This window comes from Malaya genurostris, chromosome 2, assembly GCF_030247185.1.
Source record: "Malaya genurostris strain Urasoe2022 chromosome 2, Malgen_1.1, whole genome shotgun sequence".
NCBI classification, from domain to species: Eukaryota; Metazoa; Arthropoda; class Insecta; order Diptera; family Culicidae; genus Malaya; species Malaya genurostris.
The window spans coordinates 43875174-43902414 of NC_080571.1; the positions used below are offsets into that span (position 1 = coordinate 43875174).

Genomic DNA, 27241 nt, shown 5'->3' on the forward strand with positions numbered 1-27241 from the left:
GAAGTCAATTTCATTTTCATCTGACTCTTAGGCACCGCATCTTACTTCCAGTGATGCCCAATCTCCTACCTTTAAACGTTATTGTTTAAAATGGGAAAACACTTGAGCCAATTAGTTCTGAATGTGCGAATAATACTAATTTGGATCAAAAACGACTTTCAGATCAAGAATTTGGAATGGTGGATAATGTACTAGTTTATGTTGAATTTAAAAGCTAAAAGAAATCTTTTTTTCAGAATTGCGAGTCAGCTCGATGAACTGAGCAAATGTCTGTGTATGTATGTATGTATGTGTGAATGTAACAAAAATGTGCTCCTATTGAATTTTACCCGTGTCGGACTTCCGATTCGGGAGTAACGGGGTAAAATATTCAAAAAAGTGCACTCGATTTTCTCAGAGACCACTCAACCGTTTCTCTTCAACAATGGTTTAAATTAAAGGTTTTATGATCCCACAGGTTGCTATTGAATTCCATCTGGATTCGATTTCCGGTACGAGAGTTACGGGGTGAAATGTGAATAATGAACTAAAAACGATTCATCGATTTTTTCAGAGACTCCAACTTTTACTAACATAGGTTCAAATAAAAGGTCTTACAACCACATATAATCCCACCAAATTTCATCCGGATACGACTTCCGGTACCGGAATTATAAACAGATAGGTATAAAAATTTCTTTTTCGGGGGCATGTTTTTATACATGACACGGAAAAATTTAATCAAATGCATCCAAAACGCCGTATAATTCTTGAATTGGACAGATTTTGTTTGTTGATGATCAAATACATTGATTTTGGGTATACCGGATCTTCGTTTCAGATTCCGGAAGTCTTGATAAAAGTGATCGTGTGCTCCAAACCGGAAATCTCTCAAATTTCATAGAAACTGCTGAATCGATTTTTACAACCTCAGATTCAAATGAAAGGTCTTTTAGTCCCATACCAAATTCCTGAACGTTGTTTGGATCCGACATCCGGTACCGAAAATGTGAGGTAAAATGTGGAAAGCCGACAATTGTTAAAATGAATACACCAACTCTTCAAATGAAAGGTCTATCTTACGAATACTCAAGTTTTTTTTGGCAAGCACACAAAAAATAAAATCTATTTTTTTGTAAACTTTTGATGTCTTTATATTAAAAATCATGAATATTCATATTCTACAGAAAACCAATTTTCCCCTAAAATAACAATTAAAGTCAAACACGGTACATACGAAACATCATTTGCTATCAATAAATCGAATTTCTCAAGAAAGGAAGAAGAACGAATGTTTTTGATTTTTGCTAACATGAGTCCTAAAGTGATATAGATTGCAGCAACGATTTTTGATTTTTGAATTCATTTTCACACCGTGATCTCAACTGTAACGTTGCCAACAATAAACTGTCAAAGTTAGGATTCGATCAGTGGTGCGACATGTGTCGACAAGTTAAGCCCGAGTCGGAGCGTGTTGCGCTGCTGTACGCTTCACGCATGCGGTCATGATTGAAAAATTCACTGCTCCGAAAGTATTATTCTTTCCACTCAGAAACTTTGCCAAGATTGAGTCAAACCCCTAAGGCTTATTTTTTTAACTACAAAAGAAAAAAATTCGACCAAAGTTAAATTTTTTTTATTCGTTTATTAATTTTTTCCATTGAAAAAACTACAAAGGTTGTTTTAAGCAATCGTCTATTTAAAAGCTAAGGAAACGACGCACATTCCATGTCCTGGATGAATTTTTGTATCTTTATTAGATTTTACAGTATAGGCCGTTGAAAAAAGGCTCGTTTTAGTAAACCCGATACTTCAAAAAATCATATCTCGAAAATTCCACGTACCATGTTGAAATAAAAAAATACGTGTCGAATATTTTCGAGTTCTTTACCGATAAATTACAAAATTACAAATAAATTTTTGAAAATTATGAACAATTTTTTTCTATATTCTTCTACAAAATTTTATAAATTTTGAATTTTCTCGAGATACAGCGGTTTGACAACAAAAATTTCGGGAAATTTTTATTCTTGTGACGATTTTTGAATGGTTATTAGAGTTTATTAAAACAAAAGCGGTTTTACCCAAAAGACTTTTTTCTAACATTTGAACAAAATAGGAAACAAACTCTTCCTTCTGTTTTATGTACCATGGTTTATGTTTTATGTTCCTTAATTCAAAATTCTTGAATATTGATTGGATATGACATCCGGCTTCGGAGTTATGGGGTAAAATAGGCACAACAAAAAAAAACATGAAAATATGTGTACTAACCTTTCTCAGAGATGGCGTGACCGATTTTTACAAACTAAAGCTTGCTTCAGATAGAATTGGAACAAAGACAATTATTGATTTCAAATTTTTTTTATACAAATGTAGCGTTTTCTTCATACTTTTAAGAAAAATTACGGATAAAATTATTCGTCACGGCTCATTAGGCGGCGCACACCTTCTTCGTCCATCGTTTTAGCTATCTTATTCCACCAGGTCGTCATCTGATTGATGTTTTTGACAACCTTTCCTTTTGCCTTGAGTCTCCTCTTCAGGATTGCTCAATATTTCTCAATAGGGTGGAACTGGGGGCAGTTTAGTGGGTTAAGATTTTTCCGGAACAAACTGGACCCCTTTCTTTGCATACCGTTCTTGAACGACTTTGCTGTAATGACAGTTTGCCAAATCCGGCCAAAACATTACGGGATGGTCGTGGGATCGAATGAACCGCAAAATTCGTTTTTGGAGACACTCTTATTGGTATAGTTCCAATGTCATTGTCTTATTTGTAACGAAAACTTTCGTTTTTTTTTTTTGCCACAGCGGCAAATGCCCTGCCAAATCATGAATTTTCTTGCAAATTTGTTGGCAAAAACAAATTTAAATTTGGCTGGAACATACCCCGAGCCGTTGCCAAGTAAAATTTTTGACCTGCGATCATCGTCCATCACAAGACACCCGGCGAAGTTGGCGAATTTTGACCACACTATACTGTTTTATGGTCCGATTTGGCTGTTTGCTACCTTGATACGACTTGATTGCTTCCCAGAGTCGAGTCCTCCTTACGGTACTATTGGCAGCACCGAATTTTCTGGCCAAATCTCGCTCCGGAGGATTAGGATTCCTCTTAAGCGTCTTCAAAATCTTACCACGCAGTTTCTGGTCGACAGTTCTACTCCGACGATTGGTTTGAGGCTTCCGAATCGTCGTCAATATTTCCTTATACCGTTTAATAACGCGCCATACGGTATTTCTGGGCAATTTCAGCTGTTTAGCTAGCCTAGATGCAGACCACAATGGATTTTTCAAATAACTGTACACATTATATATACATATATATATATATATATATATATATATATATATATATATATATATATATATATATATATATATATATATATATATATATATATATATATATATATATATATATATATATATATATATATATATATATATATATATATATATATATATATATATATATATATATATATATACATGTTACTATTTCAAATATTATTTCTCCATACCGAAAATTTGACAGTGTTTTATTATGGCTTTATTAAAATTTGATTCGTACAAAATGTTTACGTTATTTGGAATTTACTTCGCAAAAAAACAGTTTTGGGTAATGAATGTGGAAACCGCCCATCATATGGCTATTTTCGGAACGGATGTGGAGAGTAAGTGCAAGAAAATAATGTTTGAGCTCGTTCCAAAATCAACAATGGCGGCTACCGGTTTCTTGATATTCTTTGAAAACCTTAGGGTATTTCGGAACGGGGTTGATGAGTAGATGTCGAAAAACGAGGGTTTCAAGGAATATCAAAAATCCGGAAGTCGCCATCTTGGATTTCAAAACCACCTCAAACATCGTTTTCCAACATCTATTCATCAATCCCGTTCCGAAAATGTCCATGTTGTAAGGGTTTTTCAAGGAATATCAATCAACCGGAATTAAGCGGGTTATTTCATCGAAGTCGTTTCATCGAATGCCATTTCTCTGAAAGACGTTTCGCCGAATAGACCATTTCACCGAAAGGGTAATTCCGAATATATGCCCGGTCCAGTCGAAACTTGGTTTCTTTGCATTAGTTAGCACACGAACCAAAACGATGTGGCGAAGCCGCACTAGATATTATTTCATTTTCACTCAGGAAACGGAAAATACCCCATAAATTTTCCTGGTCGATACACCTATGCAACTGGTTTAATGCTTAGTAGCTAAAAAACCCAACAAGTTTTCTTGGAAGCTCCATTCTAAGGTTCATGAATCAATCCTTATTCAAGAGTACAACATTCAATCCTAATTCAAGAAGTACAATTGTAGGTCAACAAAACGGGCGTTAACCCTACCATCTTTCATTTGTCTTTATTTAAATCAATTCCAATTACGATATTAAGACAATTTCAGAATTCAGCGAAATGACCCTTTCGGCGAAATGGCTTTCGGAAAAACGGCTTTCGACGCAATGACTCTGGCACCATTCATAAACATCCGTACAGACATTTTGCGTACTCGACGAACTGAGTCGAATGGTATATGATGCTCAGCCCTCCGGGCCACGGTTTTCACAGTGATTACATAACCTTTCTATATGAGAAAGGCAAAAACTTTTTGTTTGCGAAAAATAGCAGATCGGTTGTAAAAATTTTATGAGTAGAAGGCATTCGGAGTGGGAGGCGAAATTGAATAAAGGAAACCTATCATAAACAATTAAATCTAAATATCGATAAATCATAAATCAGTAGTAGTTTCTCCTGCAAATTTCAAGAAAATCTAACAATCGATTCATCAAATACAGCCTGTAGAAAGCTATGCGTAATAGTCATAAAATGATGAAATTGTGAGCTGCAACACTTAACAGGTTATCAAAAACAAAAATTTTAATAGTTGTTCGGACAACTCTGGTGCTGTTCCAACCACAAAACCATGGTATGTGAACGTAGAGTGACGACAGCTGTCCTATTGGAAGAAATATTTTCCGTAAGGGTCACCCCAAGCGATCAAACGACTTGACAAATTACCTCCAGCAGCAAGTTTATTTTATTGTCAACATGAATCGGTGTTCTCAAAGTTACTGAAGCCTGACAAAGGCAAAAACACAAAACAACAACGTAAAATATTCATTCGAATGAGCACAACAAAATAGTTCAACTTGCTTGAATTTGCTTACTTCGGGTGGAAATTTTAAACCACGTTTAGAGCCACTGTAAACCACCCTAATGAGCTGTTCACCCTGTAAAGAGGAAGAAATTCCCGCACGCTGGCTGTCTTCATGTCCCCGGGCACTAATCAGAACGGTGTTATGGAATTTCAGCGGAATCGCACCTGTGAGGCGTCGAAATAGAAATTTTGAAATCCTTCCTCTTTTTGGCAGTTTAGTTTGCGCTCGCTGCGGTGCTGGCAAAGTTTTCGTGCATTTTTGATAAGCTTAAACCGACCTCCGGAGGATAGGGTTTGCTCCGGAACGGATAAGGTTTATGTGAGAGAGACAAAAAAAACTAAACGAAAACTGTAATATGTTGTTTGTTGGTGTACATACACCTGAAATTTCGACTATTTCAATGCATGCCACGATACAATCAAGTTCCATTAATTTTTGAATCCAGTCCCAAAGGGACTGATCAAGCACAACGGATTTCATCTGACAAAAAAAAACTGGTAAGCCCATATGATTTCAGAGAAAAATCCGACTGCGAATACCGGAGGATACGAGAAAACTGATTCCATGAGAACTTCAAGGGTGACAAGCTGCTAAAATGATCCTTGTCTCTATCTCTACCTTGAGACATGACTCGCTGGAAACGCTGGCTTGCATTCCAATCACGTACGACATGTACTGCTGCTTGTGTCATGTTGCGAAACTCCTGCGTACACTACACTCTGCTGTGAAAGGACAATCCAAGATGTATGTGAGTGCATGTATGTATGTATGTATGTATGTAGTTGAAGTCAACGGGTCCTGTTGGATATATTTATTTTTCATGATGCCCTGCACACGCCGGCCGTTTGGAATTTCCTTTTTGAACGAGGAAGTTGAAAAGCTGAAGAAAAAAACGATCAGAAGTGGAAAACTTTTCGTCAGTGTCTCTGAAAAAAAACAAAGCAATCCAATGCCATGTGAGTTCTGTTTGAAAATTCCAAACCCGGTAAATCTTATCCTCTTATTTTAAAACCGACAAACTTAAGGCATCAGCTTCACACATGTGTCATAATAGGAATATCCGGGTGCTACCCGATAATACTGACACAGTAGTGCATTTCTGAAGCAACGAAAAAAAACTACGAGAAAACACACAGTCCAAAATGAAACACACATCGTTCCATCACATCGGAGAAAGGAGACACCAGAAGACGACATGTGATGAAAATTTAATACCAGTGCTACTTTATGCCAGTGTTGAAGTAGTAGTGATCGTCACACGTCGAAACACCACCCGAGTGGGGACGGAATGAGGTACGAACGGCAAGAAACGGAATCAATCATGGAACTTTAGAAAATAAAACTTGTAGCAAGTGTCAAAAATGTAGCAAATTGTTTGAACTGGATAAGCATAAAAAACAACTTGCTTTACGTTTGAAAATGAAAAACGATAATTTAAAGTAGCGGAAAACTTGGCAACCATATTCGAAATTCATCATCATTCTCCAATGTGTTCAAAACTCAGTTTCGGTAGTCTTTAACAGTATGGACCAATGTTCGCTTTCACTCCAACGTTTCGACTATTTATCTTATACTTCTCCAGGAATTGTTTCAAGCATGTATGTTTAACTGTAATTTTTAGCCCTAGTATGTCTATTTATAAAATTATTTTTCCACTTGCATGTGATCTTTTTGAGAACGAAGTTGAGTTAAAAACATCAAAAAGCTAGAATTTATGACTATTTTTGTTGCAATATACAACGAAATTCGCGCTAAATCGTATTCGAAGTTGGTAGTACAATCTCTGAGATGAATGAAACTTTCTGGGCATCACTGGGAGTACGATGCAATGCTTCTCAAAACAGTCTAATTTTAATGTGTATCAAACAACTTATAGTAAAGTAATTGGTCGAAACAGTTAGTTTGAGTATGTGTTGACTAATGAAAAGTGATAAAAGTGTTATTTATTGAATAATGTTGATTCGCATAACTAAAAAATGTTCAAGCGACGAATACTGCAAATTTACCGCCCAAAATTAAGCTATGTCAGCTGAACGAAGCGCCATCTGCATATCATTTTCGGTGATATCAGATATATATGGAATGTGTGAAAATTTACAAGTCAATCATGCGATTCAAACTGGTAATCTAATCCGCGAATGTTTATTTTATTTTTTCAGTAGTGGTGTGGGCAAAGTAGGATATTGATGTGATCGTTCTTCATAGATGTTTCCCATTTTTCTTATTAATAATGTCTTATTATATTTCTCTTTACTAAAATTCAGACTAGACTAAACTACGTCAATTATTCGGGGAACGTTTGATCAATGGATCTATTTTTCTTCTGGACAATCGCTAAGTTTAAGACGCTCGCGTGAAGTTCACATTTCTAGCTATCGTGCTTAAGCAGGACGTATCAAAATATAGTTTAGACTGCGAGAAGGATCCGTTTTGGTATTTTATTATTTTGGTTAGGGAGTAGATATCGACATTACTTCGTATCGCGTAAGACGTTGCTGTTCGATTGATGGTGATCGAGTGATATCTTGCCAGAATTACAACTGTCTATTTAATTAAATATCTCTTTTATTCCACATAGTGGTGTAATGATGTCTTTCTCATGTATAATATTGTGGTATTCTATTCACAATTTTTCTCTTCGATTTTTGAAAGAAATCATGGGATTGTTTGTGCATTGACTAGTATAACCTACAGAATGAAACAGTGCTTTGTTCGCGTAGATCATCCTTACAAAAACGAAGTGGGTTCACTATTATATGTAACTGGAACCCGAGAACCGGTATAATCTAAGTCGGTTCGTACAGCCACTAACTAACATTGACGTACAAACTTTATTAGTTATTATTCAAATTTTGAAGTTTTTATACGATTCTATCATCGTACTCTATACGACGGTTTCAATTTTTGTTAAATTCGAAAATATGCAGTAATTTTTGGTAGAACCGTAAGACCTAACCTTTCATTTGACCCTAAGATTGGAAATATCGGTTCTGCAAAAGTGGAAAGATCCATTTTTGAGCATATGATTTTCTCCCGTCGTTAATCGAAAACCGGGAACCAGGATAGTCAGAATCGGTTTGTTGGCTGCCTACTGACAATGACTATCGATGTGTGTAGTTTTGAGACCAGTTTAGAATTTTTTTTACGTTTTTTGTTTCGCCGGTTTATGTGACGGTGTACAATAATTAACACATTTTACCCTATACCTCTGAAACTGGAAGTCGGATCCGGATGAAACTCAGGAATTCTGGATGGCACCGTGAGACCTTTCATTTGAATCTAAGTTTATAAAAATCGAATGAGCGGTATCTGAGAAAATCAATTGCACGTTGTTAGTTCATTTTTAACATTTTACCCCCTAACTCCTGAACGGGAAGTCGGATGCATATGAACTTCAATAGCAACCTATGAGACTACAAGGCCATCAATTTAAATCTTAGTTAAAGGAAATCGTTTGAGTTTTCCCTGAGAAAATCGAGTGCAGTTTTTTAAAAAAAAAACTTTAATTTGAATCTAACTTTGTGAAAATCGGTCCAGCCTTCTCTAAAAAAATCGAGTGCACATTTTTGTTACATACACACACAAACAGACATTTGCTTAGATCGTCGAGCTGTACTTGTACTTGTACTTGTACTTGTATTTGTACCTGTACTTGTACTTGTACTTGTACTTGTACTTGTACTTGTACTTGTACTTGTACTTGTACTTGTACTTGTACTTGTACTTGTACTTGTACTTGTACTTGTACTTGTACTTGTACTTGTACTTGTACTTGTACTTGTACTTGTACTTGTACTTGTACTTGTACTTGTACTTGTACTTGTACTTGTACTTGTACTTGTACTTGTACTTGTACTTGTACTTGTACTTGTACTTGTACTTGTACTTGTACTTGTACTTGTACTTGTACTTGTACTTGTACTTGTACTTGTACTTGTACTTGTACTTGTACTTGTACTTGTACTTGTACTTGTACTTGTACTTGTACTTGTACTTGTACTTGTACTTGTACTTGTACTTGTACTTGTACTTGTACTTGTACTTGTACTTGTACTTGTACTTGTACTTGTACTTGTACTTGTACTTGTACTTGTACTTGTACTTGTACTTGTACTTGTACTTGTACTTGTACTTGTACTTGTACTTGTACTTGTACTTGTACTTGTACTTGTACTTGTACTTGTACTTGTACTTGTACTTGTACTTGTACTTGTACTTGTACTTGTACTTGTACTTGTACTTGTACTTGTACTTGTACTTGTACTTGTACTTGTACTTGTACTTGTACTTGTACTTGTACTTGTACTTGTACTTGTACTTGTACTTGTACTTGTACTTGTACTTGTACTTGTACTTGTACTTGTACTTGTACTTGTACTTGTACTTGTACTTGTACTTGTACTTGTACTTGTACTTGTACTTGTACTTGTACTTGTACTTGTACTTGTACTTGTACTTGTACTTGTACTTGTACTTGTACTTGTACTTGTACTTGTACTTGTACTTGTACTTGTACTTGTACTTGTACGTGTACTACTTGTACTTGTACGTGTACTACTTGTACTTGTACGTGTACTACTTGTACTTGTACGTGTACTACTTGTACTTGTACGTGTACTACTTGTACTTGTACGTGTACTACTTGTACTTGTACGTGTACTACTTGTACTTGTACGTGTACTACTTGTACTTGTACGTGTACTACTTGTACTTGTACGTGTACTACTTGTACTTGTACGTGTACTACTTGTACTTGTACGTGTATTACTTGAACCTGTACGTGTACTACTTGTACTTGTACGTGTACTACTTGTACTTGTACGTGTACTACTTGTACTTGTACGTGTACTACTTGTACTTGTACGTGTACTACTTGTACTTGTACTGTACTACTTGTACTTGTACGTGTACTAATTGTACTTGTACGTATACTACTTGTACTACTTGTACTACTTGTACTACTTGTACTACTTGTACTACTTGTACTACTTGTACTACTTGTACTACTTGTACTACTTGTACTACTTGTACTACTTGTACTACTTGTACTACTTGTACTACTTGTACTACTTGTACTACTTGTACTACTTGTACTACTTGTACTACTTGTACTACTTGTACTACTTGTACTACTTGTACTACTTGTACTACTTGTACTACTTGTACTACTTGTACTACTTGTACTACTTGTACTACTTGTACTACTTGTACTACTTGTACTACTTGTACTACTTGTACTACTTGTACTACTTGTACTACTTGTACTACTTGTACTACTTGTACTACTTGTACTACTTGTACTACTTGTACTACTTGTACTACTTGTACTACTTGTACTACTTGTACTACTTGTACTACTTGTACTACTTGTACTACTTGTACTACTTGTACTACTTGTACTACTTGTACTACTTGTACTACTTGTACTACTTGTACTACAGTTTCGGTTATGTCACTTATACCATCATATCGCCGGAATCAAAAATCACAGCCATTTGATCTTCGAACTTGATCAATGGCCCAAAAGTAGATTCAAAACAAGCCTAAGTTTATTGAAAACGGTTCAGTTTTTTTCGAGAAAAGTTGTTGTTCTTAGAACATTAAAAAATTTCTTTAACTTTTGAGCCGTATGAATAAAAGAGCTTAAAATTAGAGTAAATCTTATTAAAGAACCACTCACACTTGTCAAGTCGGAATGTCACTAAAAAGTCTGAGGTTTTTGTCAGTTTTACGCAGAAAATTATGAAGCGTCCTGGGTTACTTTGTACCCCAATGTGTATTCACAAGGTTACATGTTAAACCGCGATGAAAAGCAGAACATCACTGTGATAACCTGCGACTGGAAACTTTAGACGAAGTTAGCACACACCAAATCGTGTTACATCGAGATGGACTATGAAACTGACGTCAACGCCTACTACCGTCAATTTTCTGGGCAAACATATTTCGTTGCCAAGATTGTTGCCAAGAAGTTCTAGGCTCCGAAGCTTGTTCGAATGAAGCAATTTTCGGATTATTCGCAAACCAGTGCTTGATCCGGCAGGTTATTTGCGCTTGTGGTGTAACAAGCCCTCCTTTCATTACTTCGAGAACAAACAACGATGCGATTTACTTACTTAGCAAGCGTCTCTTGCCATTAATAAAGAAGCACAAATAGTCAACTCTTTTTCGGTTCGATCTAGCTTTATTTTGTTAATTGACAAGCGATTTGTACATTGGGATCGCTTCGCACTCTTCCCATCATCCCCCAGCATATCCGTCGTCGGCAAAAATGGCTCTCACATACGATGCAAATCAAAGGAATGTCTGCTCAACTTCTTATCCTAAATTTGGAAACTCATCAACAATTCTAAATAGCTATTGTATTTTACATAATTGAATGATTGCCGGTCTCAAGAAGAGCTCGCCCGATGACGATATTATTTCTACTAACTTTTCGAGCTAGACCACACCGGTATGCCTTGACTTGCCAGAGAGTCGGAAACCAGCTTAACTTTTAGTTTTGTCCGTTCCAAAAAAAAAAATACAACACATTTCAAAACAGACCGAACCGGATTCCTGCAGATTCTTACTGCAAACTCACTGCCAATGGAAAACTGAGTAAAGAATGAAGTTTTACGGGTCACAAAGGAAGCACGATGTAGTTGCGCTTTGATCCACTCTCGTGTGCTTCTTCAATTACACCCGGTGAAATTCAGCTCGTTTTTGTTCCTTCAGCACTTGGCACTCGGCGGAATCATTTTGCGGACCATTTTGAAGAACACACCATGCTCCGTCCCCCCCCCCCCTCCTCTCTGTGGCACCGTGCCCACAGTTTGGCTGAAACTTTCCGTTTCCTTGCGTCCCCGGACAGTCACTAGAGTGGAATCGGTCGTTTATTGCCCGGGTGTTTTGTGCCGTTTGATGTTCGGTGCGGAATCCTTCCAAGAACTCGTTCCGGTGTCGACCTTCGAGTTACTTCTTTTTCGCGTTTTTCTTCGACTGCTTCTTCTTTCGTCCTTTACTTACTTCGATCAGCGTGGACTTGTACTTGCTTGTTATCGAAAACCGCGCTCACCGTACAGCAATTGCAGTTGGAGATGATACGCGCGGAGATAGGGAAAAAATTTCCGAACATTTTTGCTCATGTTAGATTGTATGTCAAGATTTGCAGCCCGGAAATTTACTGTTGGACAGAGTTTAGAGTTGGTTTGAAATTGGAATCGAAATGGGAATCGAACCGGTGAGCTAGATTTTTCTGCTTTTTTGCCCCATCTCATCCAGTCTTAGGTGAAGCAGGAGGGCGAAGGAATTATATTAGCGATTTCTCGTTAACATTGCTGGAATGTACCTCGGGAGTAACGAAGAACAAGTTTCCAAGGTGGTGCTTTCTTCTGGGCGCTTGATGCCTGATCCGCTTTGTCGACAAAACTCACGAGATGAAAAGCTGACACAAGACGGACGTATGTCCATTGGACACAGCTTGTGTGTCAGTAGTTTTTTTATGAGGTTCCTCCTCCTTGCGAAGCCGAATAGAATCCAGGTCAGGTCGCAAAGGTTGCGTACTTTTTCTGTCCGGCTAGGCGAAATAAGTATTTTACCGGTTTTTTTGGTATGTTGTAAGAATCGACAGGAAAGAGTTGGGATGAATGCCAATCAGACAGCTATCCGTGTTCGTGACATATGGAAGCATTTCAAATAAAGACAGTAATTAAAATTAAATTCCACCATTCATTCAAACATCACGTCATTGGAGAACTGCGAAGGTAAGCTCCCGTCCGGATTGCTCCTGACGGTGTGCAACAAAACCGATGTAAAAAGTAATCTCTTCACGGTGCCAACGGTATAATCTCCAAATACGGAGAACTTTAAGAAAAACCATCCCATCCAGCCGGAGCCACTTTCTGGAACGAACGAAATTCCATGCCTGCCGAATGGAGGATATCATTCTTTCCCTTCCAGTCTTTCGACTACCCGAGTCTCCCAGGAGGAATTGGAATCATGCGCGCCCATAACTATCCGGAATCGTGAGTGAAACAAGCTCACGAAATGTGATTTGGCGCCACTCAAGCATGTACACATTTTCCTCGTTTAGAAGCGCAACCGAAAAAAAATGGATGCTGGATTATTTATGGCGAGTGCGGCCGGGAGCAAAGAAATTCTGATGATACCGCATGGAAAAGCAGGGCCGAGTTTTCCGTCACCAAAAGAAGGAGAGAGAAGCAGCAGCAGCAGCAGAAAAAACGGACGAAACAAGCCCGAAATCAAAGAGCTGGCAAGATTTGAAGATTAAGCGTTTCGTTTGTGGATTCCGTGGGGGGGGGGACGGTGGAAGGAGTCGAATTGCGGATTTTGGTGTGATAAAGTCAGTACTTTGTGTAGTTTTATTCCGGAACGGATGGCTCTGGTAGAATAAATGGTGGAATGTTTCATTATGAAGTTATTATTTCTGGATTCTGAATTTTCTAGTTCGTTGGGATGGAGGGCATCTTCAACATTTCAGGATGTCACAATTTTGCGTAACTTATTGTTAAAATTTTAATAGAATGCATAACAAAAGAGATATTCAAAAGATTGGAATTACGAAACGAAATTTAAAAAAATATAACTGAATTAACTCTCATAGGACAAATTGTTCTACCAAGCAGCGAAGAGACACAAAAAGCAAAATCTGTCACGATTTTTTTGGCTCGAACTTAACTTTATTCATCAACGTAATCTCCATCAAGAGCAACGCAATAATTCCAGCGCTGCTCTAACATTTCAATACCACTTTTGAAGAACGATTTATCTTTTGCCTAAAAATAGGCGTCAGTTTTAGCGAGAACCTCTTCTTCATTCGTGCAAAGTTTCTTGTCGGCGAGCGTTTTTTTTCAGGTCTGGGAACAGCCAGTAGTCACTGGGAACCAAAACTGGCGAGTACGGAGGGTGTGGGAGCTGTTCGAAGCTCAATTCATGTAGCTTTGCCATTGTCTTGATTGACTTGTGACACGGTGTTTGATGAAACAAATTTTTCGTTCTTTGCCATATGCGATCGTTTCTTTACAATTTCAGCCTTCAAACGCTCCAATAACGCTTTCTCAAGATAGTCGATGAAGTTCACCAGTTGCAGTCCACTCAGATGACGATCGTTTTGATTCCGGAGTGAAGTGATGGATCCATGTTTCATCCATTGTCACATATCGACGCAAAAATTCCGGTTTGTTGCGTTCAAACGTGGCCAAACACTGCTCAGTATTATCAACACGTTCTCGTTTTTGGTCAACAGTGAACAAACGCGGCACCCACCTTGAACAGAACTTTCTCATAGCCAAATGGTCATGCAATATAAACACGGTCTTTTGATATCTTTACGATGTCAGCTAACTCACGCAACTTCACTTCTCGATCATTCAAACCAGTTTGGTATATTTAATACTTTCTAGTGTTACCGCCTCTCTCATCGGTGTCTTTACGACCACGTTTGAAGTCAGCAAACCAACGATTTATTGTTGTTTCTGATGCAGTGGAGTCTTCATAACACTTTTCAAGCCATTGCACAGTGGGAAAAAATCTATGAAAACCCGCAAAGAATTCTGTAACTCGTGAACTAATTGAGATAGGTCAACAAACTAAAGCGTTTCTTATGTAAAATTGTCCAAGGAATTCAATGGAATGGTTTACAATGGCCGCACCAATCGCAATCCTGCTCGTTTTATCCCAAATGTACGGCAGTTTTGGGATTTCCCATAGCATTCGCTCTGTAACTTGAAAAGAAGTCCAGTGCGATATTCTGGAATAGCCTTTCATGTAGAAAAGTCTGGAGAATCGATTAGAAGAACCCACACTGGCCGCACGAAACGTTTTGATGACTATTTTACCCCATTTCCTCCATTTTATGGTATTTTATAGTAAATCGGTCTTAAATCATGGTAGAACTTATTGGAAGTTTACTAAATCTAGCTTATCTTATGTAAAAAAAGTCTGTAGAATCGAATACCAGAACTTATACTGGCCGCACGAAACGTTTTTATGACTATTTTACCCCATTTCCTCCATTTTATGGTATTTTATTGTAAATCGGTCTTAAATCATGGTAGAACTTATTGGAAGTTTACTAAATCTAGCTTATCTTATGTAAAAAAAAGTCCGTAGAATCGAATACCAGAACTTATACTGGCCGCACGAAACGTTTTGATGACTATTTTACCCCATTTCCTCCATTTTATGGTAATTTATTGTAAATCGGTCTTAAATCATGGTAGAACTTATTCAAAATCTAGCTTATCTTATGTAAAAAAGTCTGTAGAATCGAATGCCAGAACTTATACTGGCCGCACGAAACGTTTTGATGACTATTCTACCGAGATTTAAGGACGATTTACAATTAGATATCATGAAATGGAGAAATGGGGTAAAATAGTTATCAAAACGTTTCGTATATAAATATAAGTTGATCACCTCGGCGAATGACCAAACGGTTAAAGCCGAGGCTCTAAATAAACGAATAATAATAATAATAATAAATATAAGTTCTGGCATTCGATTCTACAGACTTTTTTACATAAGATAAACAGCGGCCAGTGTACACTCTTCCATTCGATTTTCCAGAACTTTTTACATAAAATCAAGCTATTTCAGTAGACCGCACTCGATTTCTTTTCAAGTTACAGAACAAATACTACAGAAAACCATGAAACTGCTGGGCATTTGAGGTAAAACGAGCAGGATGACGATTCGTGAGGCCATTAAAAACCATTACATTGAATTTCTTGGATTTTTTTAGATAAGAAACGCTCGGGTTTGTTGCCTTTTTCCATGGATCCATGGATTTCTTTGCGGGTTTCCTGGGTTTTTTCTCACTGTACATTGATTCGTTTGAACGGTATTTTTTTCCATCACGAAACAGTCACGAGGTGACTGCAATAAAACAAGCGCCATCTATGTGTTACTTTTCAGCCCACGTGTTAAACCTCTCATTGAAACTGTAAACTCCACAAAATTCTACGGAAAACCATTAGAAGATCATATTCCAGCCAAGCGGATAATTCTCTATAAGATTTAAAAAGTAAAATGAAGAATCAGATAAACCTGCTTTAAATCAAAGACATCATATTAACAAGACATCCAGTTCTCACAGTTCCCAAAAAAACCATTGGTAACATCCTTTTTTGCGAGATGCCCTCAAGCGAGTTCCCATCGAATCTCGCACATAAGGAGTGTATCGAAAATAAGCTATCCACAAATATTTCTTTGAAATTATGATAAAAAAAACCTGTTTCAATCCACCTAGTGGTGTAATGCTGCCTTTCTCATGTATAATATTGTGGTATTCTATTCAAAAAAATTTTCTTCGATTTTTGAAAGAAACCAAGAGATTGTTTGTGCATTAACTAGTATTACATACAGAATTAAACAGTGCTTGGATTGCGTAGGTCATCCTTAAGAAAACGAAGTGGGTTCACTATTATATGCACTTCCGGCACCGGAACCCGAGAACCGGTATAATCAAAGTCGGTTCGTACGGCCATCAACTAACATGACATACAAACTCTAATAGTCTTAATTCAAATTTTGAAGATTTTATACAATTTTGTCATCGCACTCTAAATGACGATTTAAATGTTTTTTCTATTCGAAAATATGCAGTAATTTTTGGTAGGACCATAAGACCTTTCAATTGACCCTAAGATTGGGAATAACAATTTAGAGTCCAATTTATAACATTTGTACGGTTTGTACACACTTTACCCTATAACTCCGGAACCGGAAGTCGGATCCGGAAAAAATTCAGGAATTCCGTATGGGACCAGAAGACCTTTCATTTGAATCTAAGTTAGTGGGAATCGGTCAAACCATCGCTGAGAAAAGTGAGTGAGATCCATTTTGGTATATATGACCACTATTTCCGGTACTTCCGGAACCGGATACTGGGAACCAGGGTAGTCGGAATCGGTTTGGTTAGTTGCCTACTGATAATGACTATCGATTTGTGTAATTTTGAGACCAGTTTAGAAATTTTTTTACGTATTTTGTTTCGCCGGTTTAAGTGACGGTGTACAATATTGAACACATTTTACCCTATAACTCCGGAACCGGAAGTCGGATCCGGATGAAATTCAGGAATTTCGTATGGGACGTCTCGTGGTCCCATACGAAATTCCTGAATTTCATCCGGATCCGACTTCCGGTTCCGGAGTTATAGGGTAAAATGTGTTCAATATTGTACACCGTCACTTAAACCGGCGAAACAAAATACGTTTCATTTGAATCTAAGTTTGTCAAAATCGGTTCAGCCATCTCCGAGAAAACCTAGTGAGATTATTCGACACATACACAAACACACACACACACACACACACACACACACACACACACACACACACACACACACACACACACACACACACACACACACACACACACACACACACACACACACACACACACACACACACACACACACACACACACATTGCTCAGCTCGATGAACTGAGTCGAATGGTATATGACACCTGGCCCTCCGGGCCAATTTTCACTACTCGGTTTTTCAAGTGATTGCATAACCTTTCTATATCAGAAAGACAAAACGTTATTTTACTCAAACTCCCACCTAAACAGTGGAGGTGTACGACGCTTCTTATATAAAGGCAGCAATCTCTTCTGGAGACACTAGTGTAAAAAATGGTTGACTTCAAACCACAGGAACATATTGCTTGCCATACCAGTACCTTTCGACCGAATTTCTCCACTTGAATCGACCTGTCTGCATCGCTCACATCCCAACGACGACAGTAAAGTATTGTGGACCTGGAAGGGTTTTTGAGTCCTCCTTTACATAAGTATCATTGTCCATCAAAACGCATGCGTCCGAACACTGCAAAAGACGCGAATACATTTTCCGGGCGCTTGTTGTTGCTCGCTTCTTCTGTTCTACACTTTGTTTCGAGATTTTCTGCTTCTTGTAGGTCTTCAGGTGATTTCGCCTCCTGATACGCTGGATCATTCCGACACTCGTTCCTGCTCTTTTGGCCAAATCACGTATTGACATTGATTTGTTCTTCATTATTAGAGATACAACTTTCTGGTTCAGTTTCGAGTTGGAAGAACCGGGTTTCCTGCCTCTTCCTGGTAGCTCATCCCAAACTTATTAATGATGGTTTTAACACTGGCATGATGAACTCCAAACCGCTTCGCCAATTTTCGCATAGTAATGCCCTTCTCACTTAGCCATGTACTTAGCCTTAACCTTCACTTCCTTTTCAATACGCGACATTTTGAAAACGTAGAATTTCAACCGCACAAACAAGTAAACAAATGAAAGCTGACAGCCAAATGCACAGCATGCTGTGATCTGAGCATAAAAACCTTCACAAGTACATGCGTACAACACAAATGTATGTGGATAGCTTATTTTCGATACACTCCTTAGAAGTAGTGAAGAGAAATGTCAAATTGGCGCGTGAGAAAATAGCAGCACTGCGCACCCATACAATTGGCATGATGTGTTTAATGTAGAATGAAAATTGATTTCGCTCCAACCTGACAGGGTCTGGTAAAATCTATTTCGAAATAATTAAAAATTCAAAAAAGTTTCAAGATCTGCTTCACGATAAGCTATAAATTTATTCGGATAAACTCCATAGTAAGAATATCTGGAATTAAAAAATAATATACGCTTTCGTTGCATGGTTTATAAAAGTTATTTTTTGTGATTCATCTTCATTTTGGTTTTATTTATTTTATAAATGCTACAGTAGAAAAACAAAATAAGTAATTTTTTGCGCCTTTTATACTTCATTAGACTCCTGCGAAAAAAAGATTCCTGCAGTACACATATACAAATAAGTCCAGTATATGAAAACTATGGCATCACTAGTTTTCATATACTGGGCTTATTTATATGTCGCTGCAGAAGTTTGATTGAACAAACTTTTAAAAATCTGTGTAAAAATTTATCCTGGCATCGCTGATATGAACGGCATATTGCATTTGTACTATAATGTTAGTGTGGGAGCAAAAAGTTCTTATGGTCTTCAAAAAGTATCGATTTTCGTCGAATTGGATAAGTTTTGTCGCTGGAAAAAATCGATGTACTTCTGCTACTTCCATGAAGAAAAAAGGAAATGAGTCCAATTATTGCTTTTTGCCTTTCCTATATAGTAAGGCTATGCAATCACTGTGAAAATTTGTATTTGAATCAAGGCCTGGAGGGCGTTAGTTGAGTACGCAAAATATATCTGCGTATTTTTATTTGTGACAAAAAGTATGCACTCGATAATTTCGGAGATGGCTGGACCGATTTTCCTCAAACTTAGATTTAAATGAAAAATCTCTTACTCCCATACTCTCCAACACTGAAAAATCTAGTAAAATACTTTCAACTAGCCGTATAATTCTACTATTGAACAGGTTTGGTTAGTTTATGATCAAATACATTAATTTTCGGTATAACGGATATTCGCTCCCAGTTCCGGAAGTACCGTAAAAAGTAAAGGAATACGAAAATCTCTCCAGTTTCTTAGAAACCACTGGACCGATTTTCAAAAACTTGGAGTCAAATAACTAGTTTTTTGTCCGAATCCAACATCCGGTTCCGGAAATACTTGTGTCGTTTAGAAGAAGAAAAATTCTTCTAAACTTTGCTCACAATTGTTTCAATTTGTATGCTGTGTTAATTGCTGGTCAAACGAATCGATTTCAACCAAAGAGACGGCGAACGTGTCGAACTCAGGTGGGTGATTTTCCATGGCGAGGGGTAAGATGGGGGGAGGGAAGAGGGGTAAAGACTCACTTTTTAAGTATTCCTCAGTTCTAATGGAAATGTGATTTAAATACAATGTAACATAGATCATTACCGGCTTTATTTGTTATTTCGAGCTACAAATAAATACTGATATTATTAATATTAATAACATTACTATTATTTTGCTATTATTTTCTTGAAATACGTAATAAGTGTTGGGAAAATCATGATCAGGAAAAGTTCGTTTCACTATCAATCAGCTCAAGAGATTTTCTAGAAAAAACGCAGTGACAAAAAAAATCACTTCCGAGCGTTCACAAAACTCTGCACCTCGAAGTTCAGTGAAGCTTGATGACAAACTTTCACCCACAGAAATATCACTAAAGAGATCATCGAAAGGAAAAAGAGTCTTCGATGATATTTCGATGGAGAATTTCCACTACCCTTAAGTTCGACACCGAAGTGATTCTTACAAGATTTATTTATTATATTTTCATCAATAAAAAAATCTCTACTACTCTATTTGATTACACTATACTATTCAGATTAAACCTAATAGAACGCTTTTTAGTATAAATTTTATTTATAGAAGTAACGGGAGTGCAGCATTTTACATGTCTCGAACACACAGCTGGCGCTGCGTTTGAATGGCGCGGTTGAATTGACGTAGCTCATCGCTGGTTTTTTATTAACAGTTCATTGTCCTTACAATCATTTTTAATTTCATCACTTGCCGCTTTCATCGGTGATATTACTGCCATCACTACGGTATTGCTAAATACGCGCACTGAACATTTTCAGAAAGGTTCAGTTTATGTTCATCGACGGGAATTTATTCATCACGTTTTCTGCAACAGGTTGAGATATAACGGCTAAGTAAATTCATTTGACAAGAATCTTCTGGTCGATGCGAACTTTTTTCATAAATATCACCGATGAGAATGTTCACTAGTGAGCTTTTTTCAACTGAATTTTTACCATTTGAAATTAATTTCAGTGAGAATCGCGTATGCAAAGAATCAGTAATGAACTTTTCTTAAGTGAATTTTCTGATCGATATTTTTCTTGTCTGAAAATCACTTTGCGAAAAATGTACGGAAAGACTGTCCTAGAAAGTATGGACGCAACCAAAAACCGCTGCCATTTCGCAATTGTTCAGAATCTGTCAATTTTTATGGCTGCGTCCTGTTGTTTACACTCTTCTCTAACCACTTGTGCAGTTGTTTATTCGTTTTCATTAGTTTGTTTCGAAATGCGTGGACTTTCAGCAGAACAACGTCGAAAAATTGTGTACAAATGGTGCGCAAAACTCGGACTGTCACTGAGAAAAATAGCAAAAATGGAAGGAGTAAGTGAAAAAGCCGTGCGAAATGCAATCAGGAAGTTCGGTGAGGATAACACCTTTGAGGATAAACCGAAAACGGGTCGAAAAAAAGGTCCTGCTACCCTCAGTTGGATAAATGTATACTGAAGGCGTTCGAGCAAAAGAAGGAGGTTTCAGTTCGGGATGTGGCCAAAAAAGTGGGCACTCTGAAGTCAAATGTTCTTCGTGCTAAAGAACGTTTGAATCTTCGAACCAATAAGAAGCAGAAACAACCAAAACGTAGTCCGAACAAGAAGCATCGATCAGGCCGAGGTTTTGAAAGCTATACAATACGGGACCACAATAGTATACGGTGCGAGACGGGCAAGTGTTAAACCAGTCCGAGACATCGATTGAAGTCGAAAAAATTGGTAAGAAAGCTATGGTCTGGCAAGCAATTTGTAGCTGCGGTAAGATTGAGAAACCCTGCATCACCACTGATTCAATGAACAGCGAAATATACATCAAAGAATGTTTACAAAAACGACTTTTACCTATGATTCGAAGCCACGAGGATTCTGTTGTCTTCTGGCCAGATCTCGCTTCTTGCCACTACTCGAAATCAACGGTAGAATGGTATACTACCACAAATGTCACTTTCGTCCCAAAATACATGAATCCATCAAATTCCCCACAACTTCGACCAATTGAGGAATTTTAGGTATTAACGAAGGCACATCTTAGGAAACATGTCTCGGCAGCCGAAACCATTCAACAGTTCGAAAAAGATTAGAAAAAAGTTTCAAAACTTGTCGCCAAGAAGTCTGTACGGAATTTAATGAAGGACGTTCTCAAGAAGGAGCGCCAGCTAGGCTACAATGGCTAAGTAGCAAATATTGAGAATAATATTCTGTTGTTGTAGTCTAATATTATCAGTATATCGAATAAAATTTGTATATCTAACACTTGTGAATTATTCACAGCGAAATCAAAGTGCGCCCATACTTTCTGGGACAGTCTTTAAAGACCTTTTATATGAATCAAAGTTTGTGAAAATCGGTTCAACCATCTTCGAGGAAAGTGAGTGGCAATATTTGACACAGAGAGAGAGAGAGAGAGAGAGAGAGAGAGAGACAGAGAGAGATATTTGGTCAGTTCGTCGAGCTGAATCGAATGGTATATGACATCCGGGCCTCGATTCAAAAGTCGGTTTTTGCAGTGATTGTATAGCATTTCTATATGCTAAAGAGCAAAAAGCAACATTACATCACTAGGTGGATAAAAACCGGTTTTTTTCATTTGTCATACCCCGGAACTGAATTCAAAACTCGGATTTGATAATTCTGTATAAAATGTTCAAAACGACGTATGTAACAATGAGAGATTCTCTTTGTTTACTTTCTCTTTCGATTATTGCGAAATATTCCTGCTTTTTTCGGCAATTTCTCCAGAGCAGAATAAAATATGATAGCTTTAGTTATTATTATCGGTAAATGATTGGAGAGAAGGATTGCTAAGAGTGCCGTAATAATCAAAAGAGAAAGTAAACAAAGGGAATCTCTCATTGTTACATACGTCGTTTTGAACATTTTATACAGAATTGATTCAAAAAGAAAAAAAATGCATAAAAATACTTGATTCGGCAGGCTATCTAGAGCTGTGGAAATCAAAGGGGAATTTTTTCCTAGTACGTACCGTGTATGGATAAATCTAGAGTGCCTATAACCAGAGTGACGACATCTCATCCGTAATGCTGGCAACAATTAAAAACATTCCATTGGCTTTACATTGAATTGACAGGTCGTTTGCTCGTTTGGAACTGGTAGGTGTCATTCCAAACAAACAGCTGTCGCCACTCTGATTATAGTCACTCTAGATAAATCTAAACGACTGAATAACTCCAAAAAAAAACATCTTTCGTTGCTTGTGGTGCAGCACAACGAAAAACCACTATTTTAGCGAGATTTAGCTTATGTCACTCGTTCTAAAAGCTTGCTGAAACAGTAAAACATTGATTCCCGTAAAATCTAAATAATTTTTATTTTGACAAACTACAACCACCTTCTTCAGACATATCTGTGAGTATCAGATCCCAACTAATGCCATCAAAAATTCCAAAAACCCCCGTACACAACTAGTGTAATTGACATAAATTCACTGCCAATTCAGTCCGATAACAAGGCAAGACTACGGGAAGCCACCGCACATCATACAAAGTTCAAAGAAAAGCTTCGGTACGGTTAGTGGCACAAGAGTTTTCCCGAGTGAGCTGAATAATTGATTTGGTTTGAAGATTTTGCGGTTCGCGCAGTAATCCGCACGGTCTGTGCCTGTGCCGGTGGTGAAAGCAGATAACTGCGTGGATGGAAACAGTCGTCAGTTGGCCCGCAACCCACTTAGGGTTGCCGCCTAATGCCATTATGAACCCGTTCCGATGGAGCTGAGGTTTCGCGTTGTTGATGATTAGTTGCTCGGCAAGAGCAGCAGCAGCAGTTTGTTGGAGGGTGGTTCATGTGGGGGCAACACCATACGAAATGGAGTCAGAACAGTTTCTGTTGACCTTACCATGTGACTATGGGGAATAATCCAATAGCAACAACAACAACAACTACTACTACTACTACTGCTCCAGGTCCGGTGCACAAATCGGTTGGTGCAATTGCGAAATAACGAGAAACTGGAAAACGATTGCGCTCTAGAAAAACTAATTGTGCTGAAATCAATCCATCGTTAACGAGGAGTGAAAACAATTTCCTTATTATGACCATCCCAGCAACGACCTACGGGAAAACTCCAGGCCCAAGGAACCACCATGGGTTCGCCCAGCCGATTGTTCTCGAAACAACAAAACGAAGAAATAAATACCAACTTTCAGCGGGGGCGAAGGTTTTGGCGAGAGGTGGGTGGAAGGATCGTTTTATTTTTAGGCTTTTGTTATTTGCTGTTTTTTTTGCTTTGCTTTACTTTGCTTCGGCTCGTTCTGTCTTGTTATTTCTCGGAGGAGCCGGGAGAACAAGAAAACCTTTTACTCGAGTGCAATCATCCGCATATGCTCGACAAGTTGGGGGAGTGAGTGGGAGAAGTCGGTGGTGATTTGGAATTCGGGATGGAAATCACATTGATGGAAACTCGATACTCGTTCACTCTGTATAACTCACTCGCTATTCCGCTCAGCCACTGATAAATATGCAGGACGCAGTGGAGCAGCCAAAGGAAAACAAGAAAAGAAAAAGATGAAATATAAATAAATCGAATTTTTCTCAGCGCGAGATTATTTCATATTATCCAACTCTCTGGGCTGCGCGATGCTGACTGTGTACGTAAATATACTTTTAGATTTATACTATTTGCTAGGATTCCCCATAGCTTTTCTGCTAGTGCTCGATACTTGAGCTCAGGATGGTGCTCACTGCTGGCCCAATAAATATTTATAATACAGCCGATGTGCTTGCACGGTATCTGCTGGCTTGCTCAAGTTAGCAGGATCCGGCCGACGAAGATGACGACGACGACGACGACGACGACGGCGAAGACGATGATGATGATGATGATGATGATGATGATCGTGACGATGGCGTCGCTGGTGCTGCTCCCGAATCGCAAATCCTAACCAGCCATCTCAATGCATTCGATTTTTGCTGCCAGCTGCACTTCGAAAGTCGAGTTGTTATGCCATGCAAGGATGAGTGACGCTAATGCTATACCAAATGCGGCTCGGTACGGTTGTCACAGTCAGTGTTTTCTCGGGACGTTGCTTGTCTAGCGTACGCTAGTAATTTTCCAGGTGGGCATGAGCGCAGAAAACGCTAAAAACAAGCTTCTGACAAATAAGTTTGCAGGTTTGAAGGAACACATAGATCGGAGTTCAACTCTTATCACATTAGTCAAAAAATTGAACCACTCATCGACGGTGCAAAACAATTATGTAGGGAACCCAGCTCAGCAGGATCACATTCTGAGTTGTATTTCATCACATCCAGAGTAGTTCAATTAGCAGAACGATCTCCACAAAGCGGAGAAAACAACGGGTTCAAGTCCCGTCTCCGGGGTATTACAAGATGTACTCCCAATTAATTTGAGGATTTTTGTAAATATAACACATCAATTTTCAAAATTCACAGATTTTCATTAGATTGGAGAATGAATGAGAATTGAAATTTGATTAATTCTCTCTGCAGACGTTTCATTTTGTCGCAGAGCGACGAGTGACGTTTTTTTCATAAATACGTTTATTTCTTAAGGCAGTTTACATAAGTTTTTCTTCGCCGTAGCAAATTCCGTGCAAGATTCTGCAGGTGAAAAAGAACGCATTCGTACTCAGGCCTAAAACACGAGCTCGAGCGCACATCAGAAGCATGTTTGGCTAGGCTTATGCAGATTCGGTTGGATGATAATAACTGTTGACGAAACCTGGATCAATTTATTATTCGCTAGAGAAGTGAGTGAATATCCGGCAATATTGGGAACTGGCACGGACGTTGCTAGGCGGACCAGAGAGGCTCAATAGATCAAAACCTGTTTTAATCCACCTAGTGGTGTAATGAGGCCTTTCACATATCAATCATACTATCATATATAAAACTGTGATATTCTCCAAAATAATTTTCTTCGATTCTTAAAAAAATAACCGAAATCGGTTTGTTTGACCGTCTACTGATTAAAACTATCTATTGGAGAAGATTTGAGGTCGATGTAGAATTTTTTTTTCGCCCATTTCAGTGATTTTTTTTTTTCATAAATACGTTTTTTTTTCTTAAGGCAGTTTACATAAGTTTTTCTTCGCCGTAGCATCACTTTTACATAAAATTCTCATCCTAATATAATTCTAAAATAGTCACAGCGATTCAAATTTATTAAAACATATTCCTCTTATTACCTCAATATCATCTCAGGTAATTCGTCATTAATTATGAAATCTACAGTCGGCGTTGAACAGTCGTTCGCACCGCACGCGTATAGCTCTTGGCTTCTGGATTTTTTTTCTGGCTACCTAGAGTTTCATTAATTCAAGGCTTCAGTCTTTTTCAAGACTACCTGAATCACTAACTAAGTGACTAAGTGATACAAAGAGTGATATTAGAGTGACTAAGAAATTAATCAGCCTTTTTTAAGGTTAGCTAGGAGTCTAATCGAAGACTAATTTAGCCTAGTTAATTTAATTTAAAATTTCATTCATTTCAAAAATGCCTGCGTCCAACCGGAAAGGCAACAAGCCTAAGGCTAAAAATAATTCAATACGGAATAAATCACAATCCGTTATTCAACATTTTTCTAATAACATTCACGATCTTATAGAATCTGAATGTAAAAATAAAAGACAACGGACGGATTTCCCTTCCGCTGATCCTATGCCGTCTAACAATATTTACGAGATTCTTCCTGAATCCGATTGTAGCGACATAGAAGAAAATTCTTCAAAAATTCCCAAAATGGACGCTTGTCGTTCTGGGAAGAAACATCAATCTATGCCACCAGTGACGGTGATGATTTCCGACTTCAAAGCATTCCGTACTGAGCTTTCTACTTTTCTCCCGGAAGTAAAAGTCTCATTTCAAATCGAACGAAGAGGAGAATGTCGAGTCTTGGTGGATGGATTGGAAGATTACGAACGTCTTATTCGATATTTGTCCGAGAAACTTCATAAATTTTATTCATATGATATAAAATCAGACAGACCCTTCAAGGCTGTCTTGAAAGGATTATCAAATGATCAAAGTATTGATGAAATTAAAAATGAACTAAAAGAATTGCTTGGTTTTGCCCCTTCCCAAGTAATACTTATGGAAAAAAGAGCGAATGTACTTCTAAACCACGCTCTGGAATTTCCCATGAACTTTACCTAATACACTTCATTCGAAGTGATGTAAACAATTTGAAAACTTTAGAAAAAGTACGTTTCATTTTCCACACTAAAATTCATTGGGAACATTATAAACGGCATAATCGTATTGCAAACTTAACGCAATGTCGTCGTTGCCAAGGCTTCGGTCATGGAACCAAAAATTGTCATATGGATATACGGTGTTTGAATTGTGGTAAATCGCATTCGAAAGACGTTTGTCCAATGAGTGAAACCACTGATAAATTTTC

The 27241-nt window shown here is 37.9% G+C and overlaps 1 protein-coding gene across 1 annotated transcript in view; it reads right to left on the reverse strand.

The window, feature by feature from the left end:
* LOC131428603 (uncharacterized protein DDB_G0271670-like) overlaps window positions 1-11225 on the reverse strand; it is an 89213-nt gene extending 77988 nt beyond the window's left edge. Inside the window, exons 1-2 of the mRNA XM_058592650.1 lie at window positions 11170-11225; window positions 10080-10579 (exon numbers count right to left, since the gene is read on the reverse strand). Coding sequence (XP_058448633.1) covers window positions 10080-10579; window positions 11170-11225 — 556 coding nt within the window. The remainder of the gene's footprint in view (window positions 1-10079; window positions 10580-11169) is intronic.
* Between the last annotated feature and the right edge of the window lie 16016 nt (window positions 11226-27241).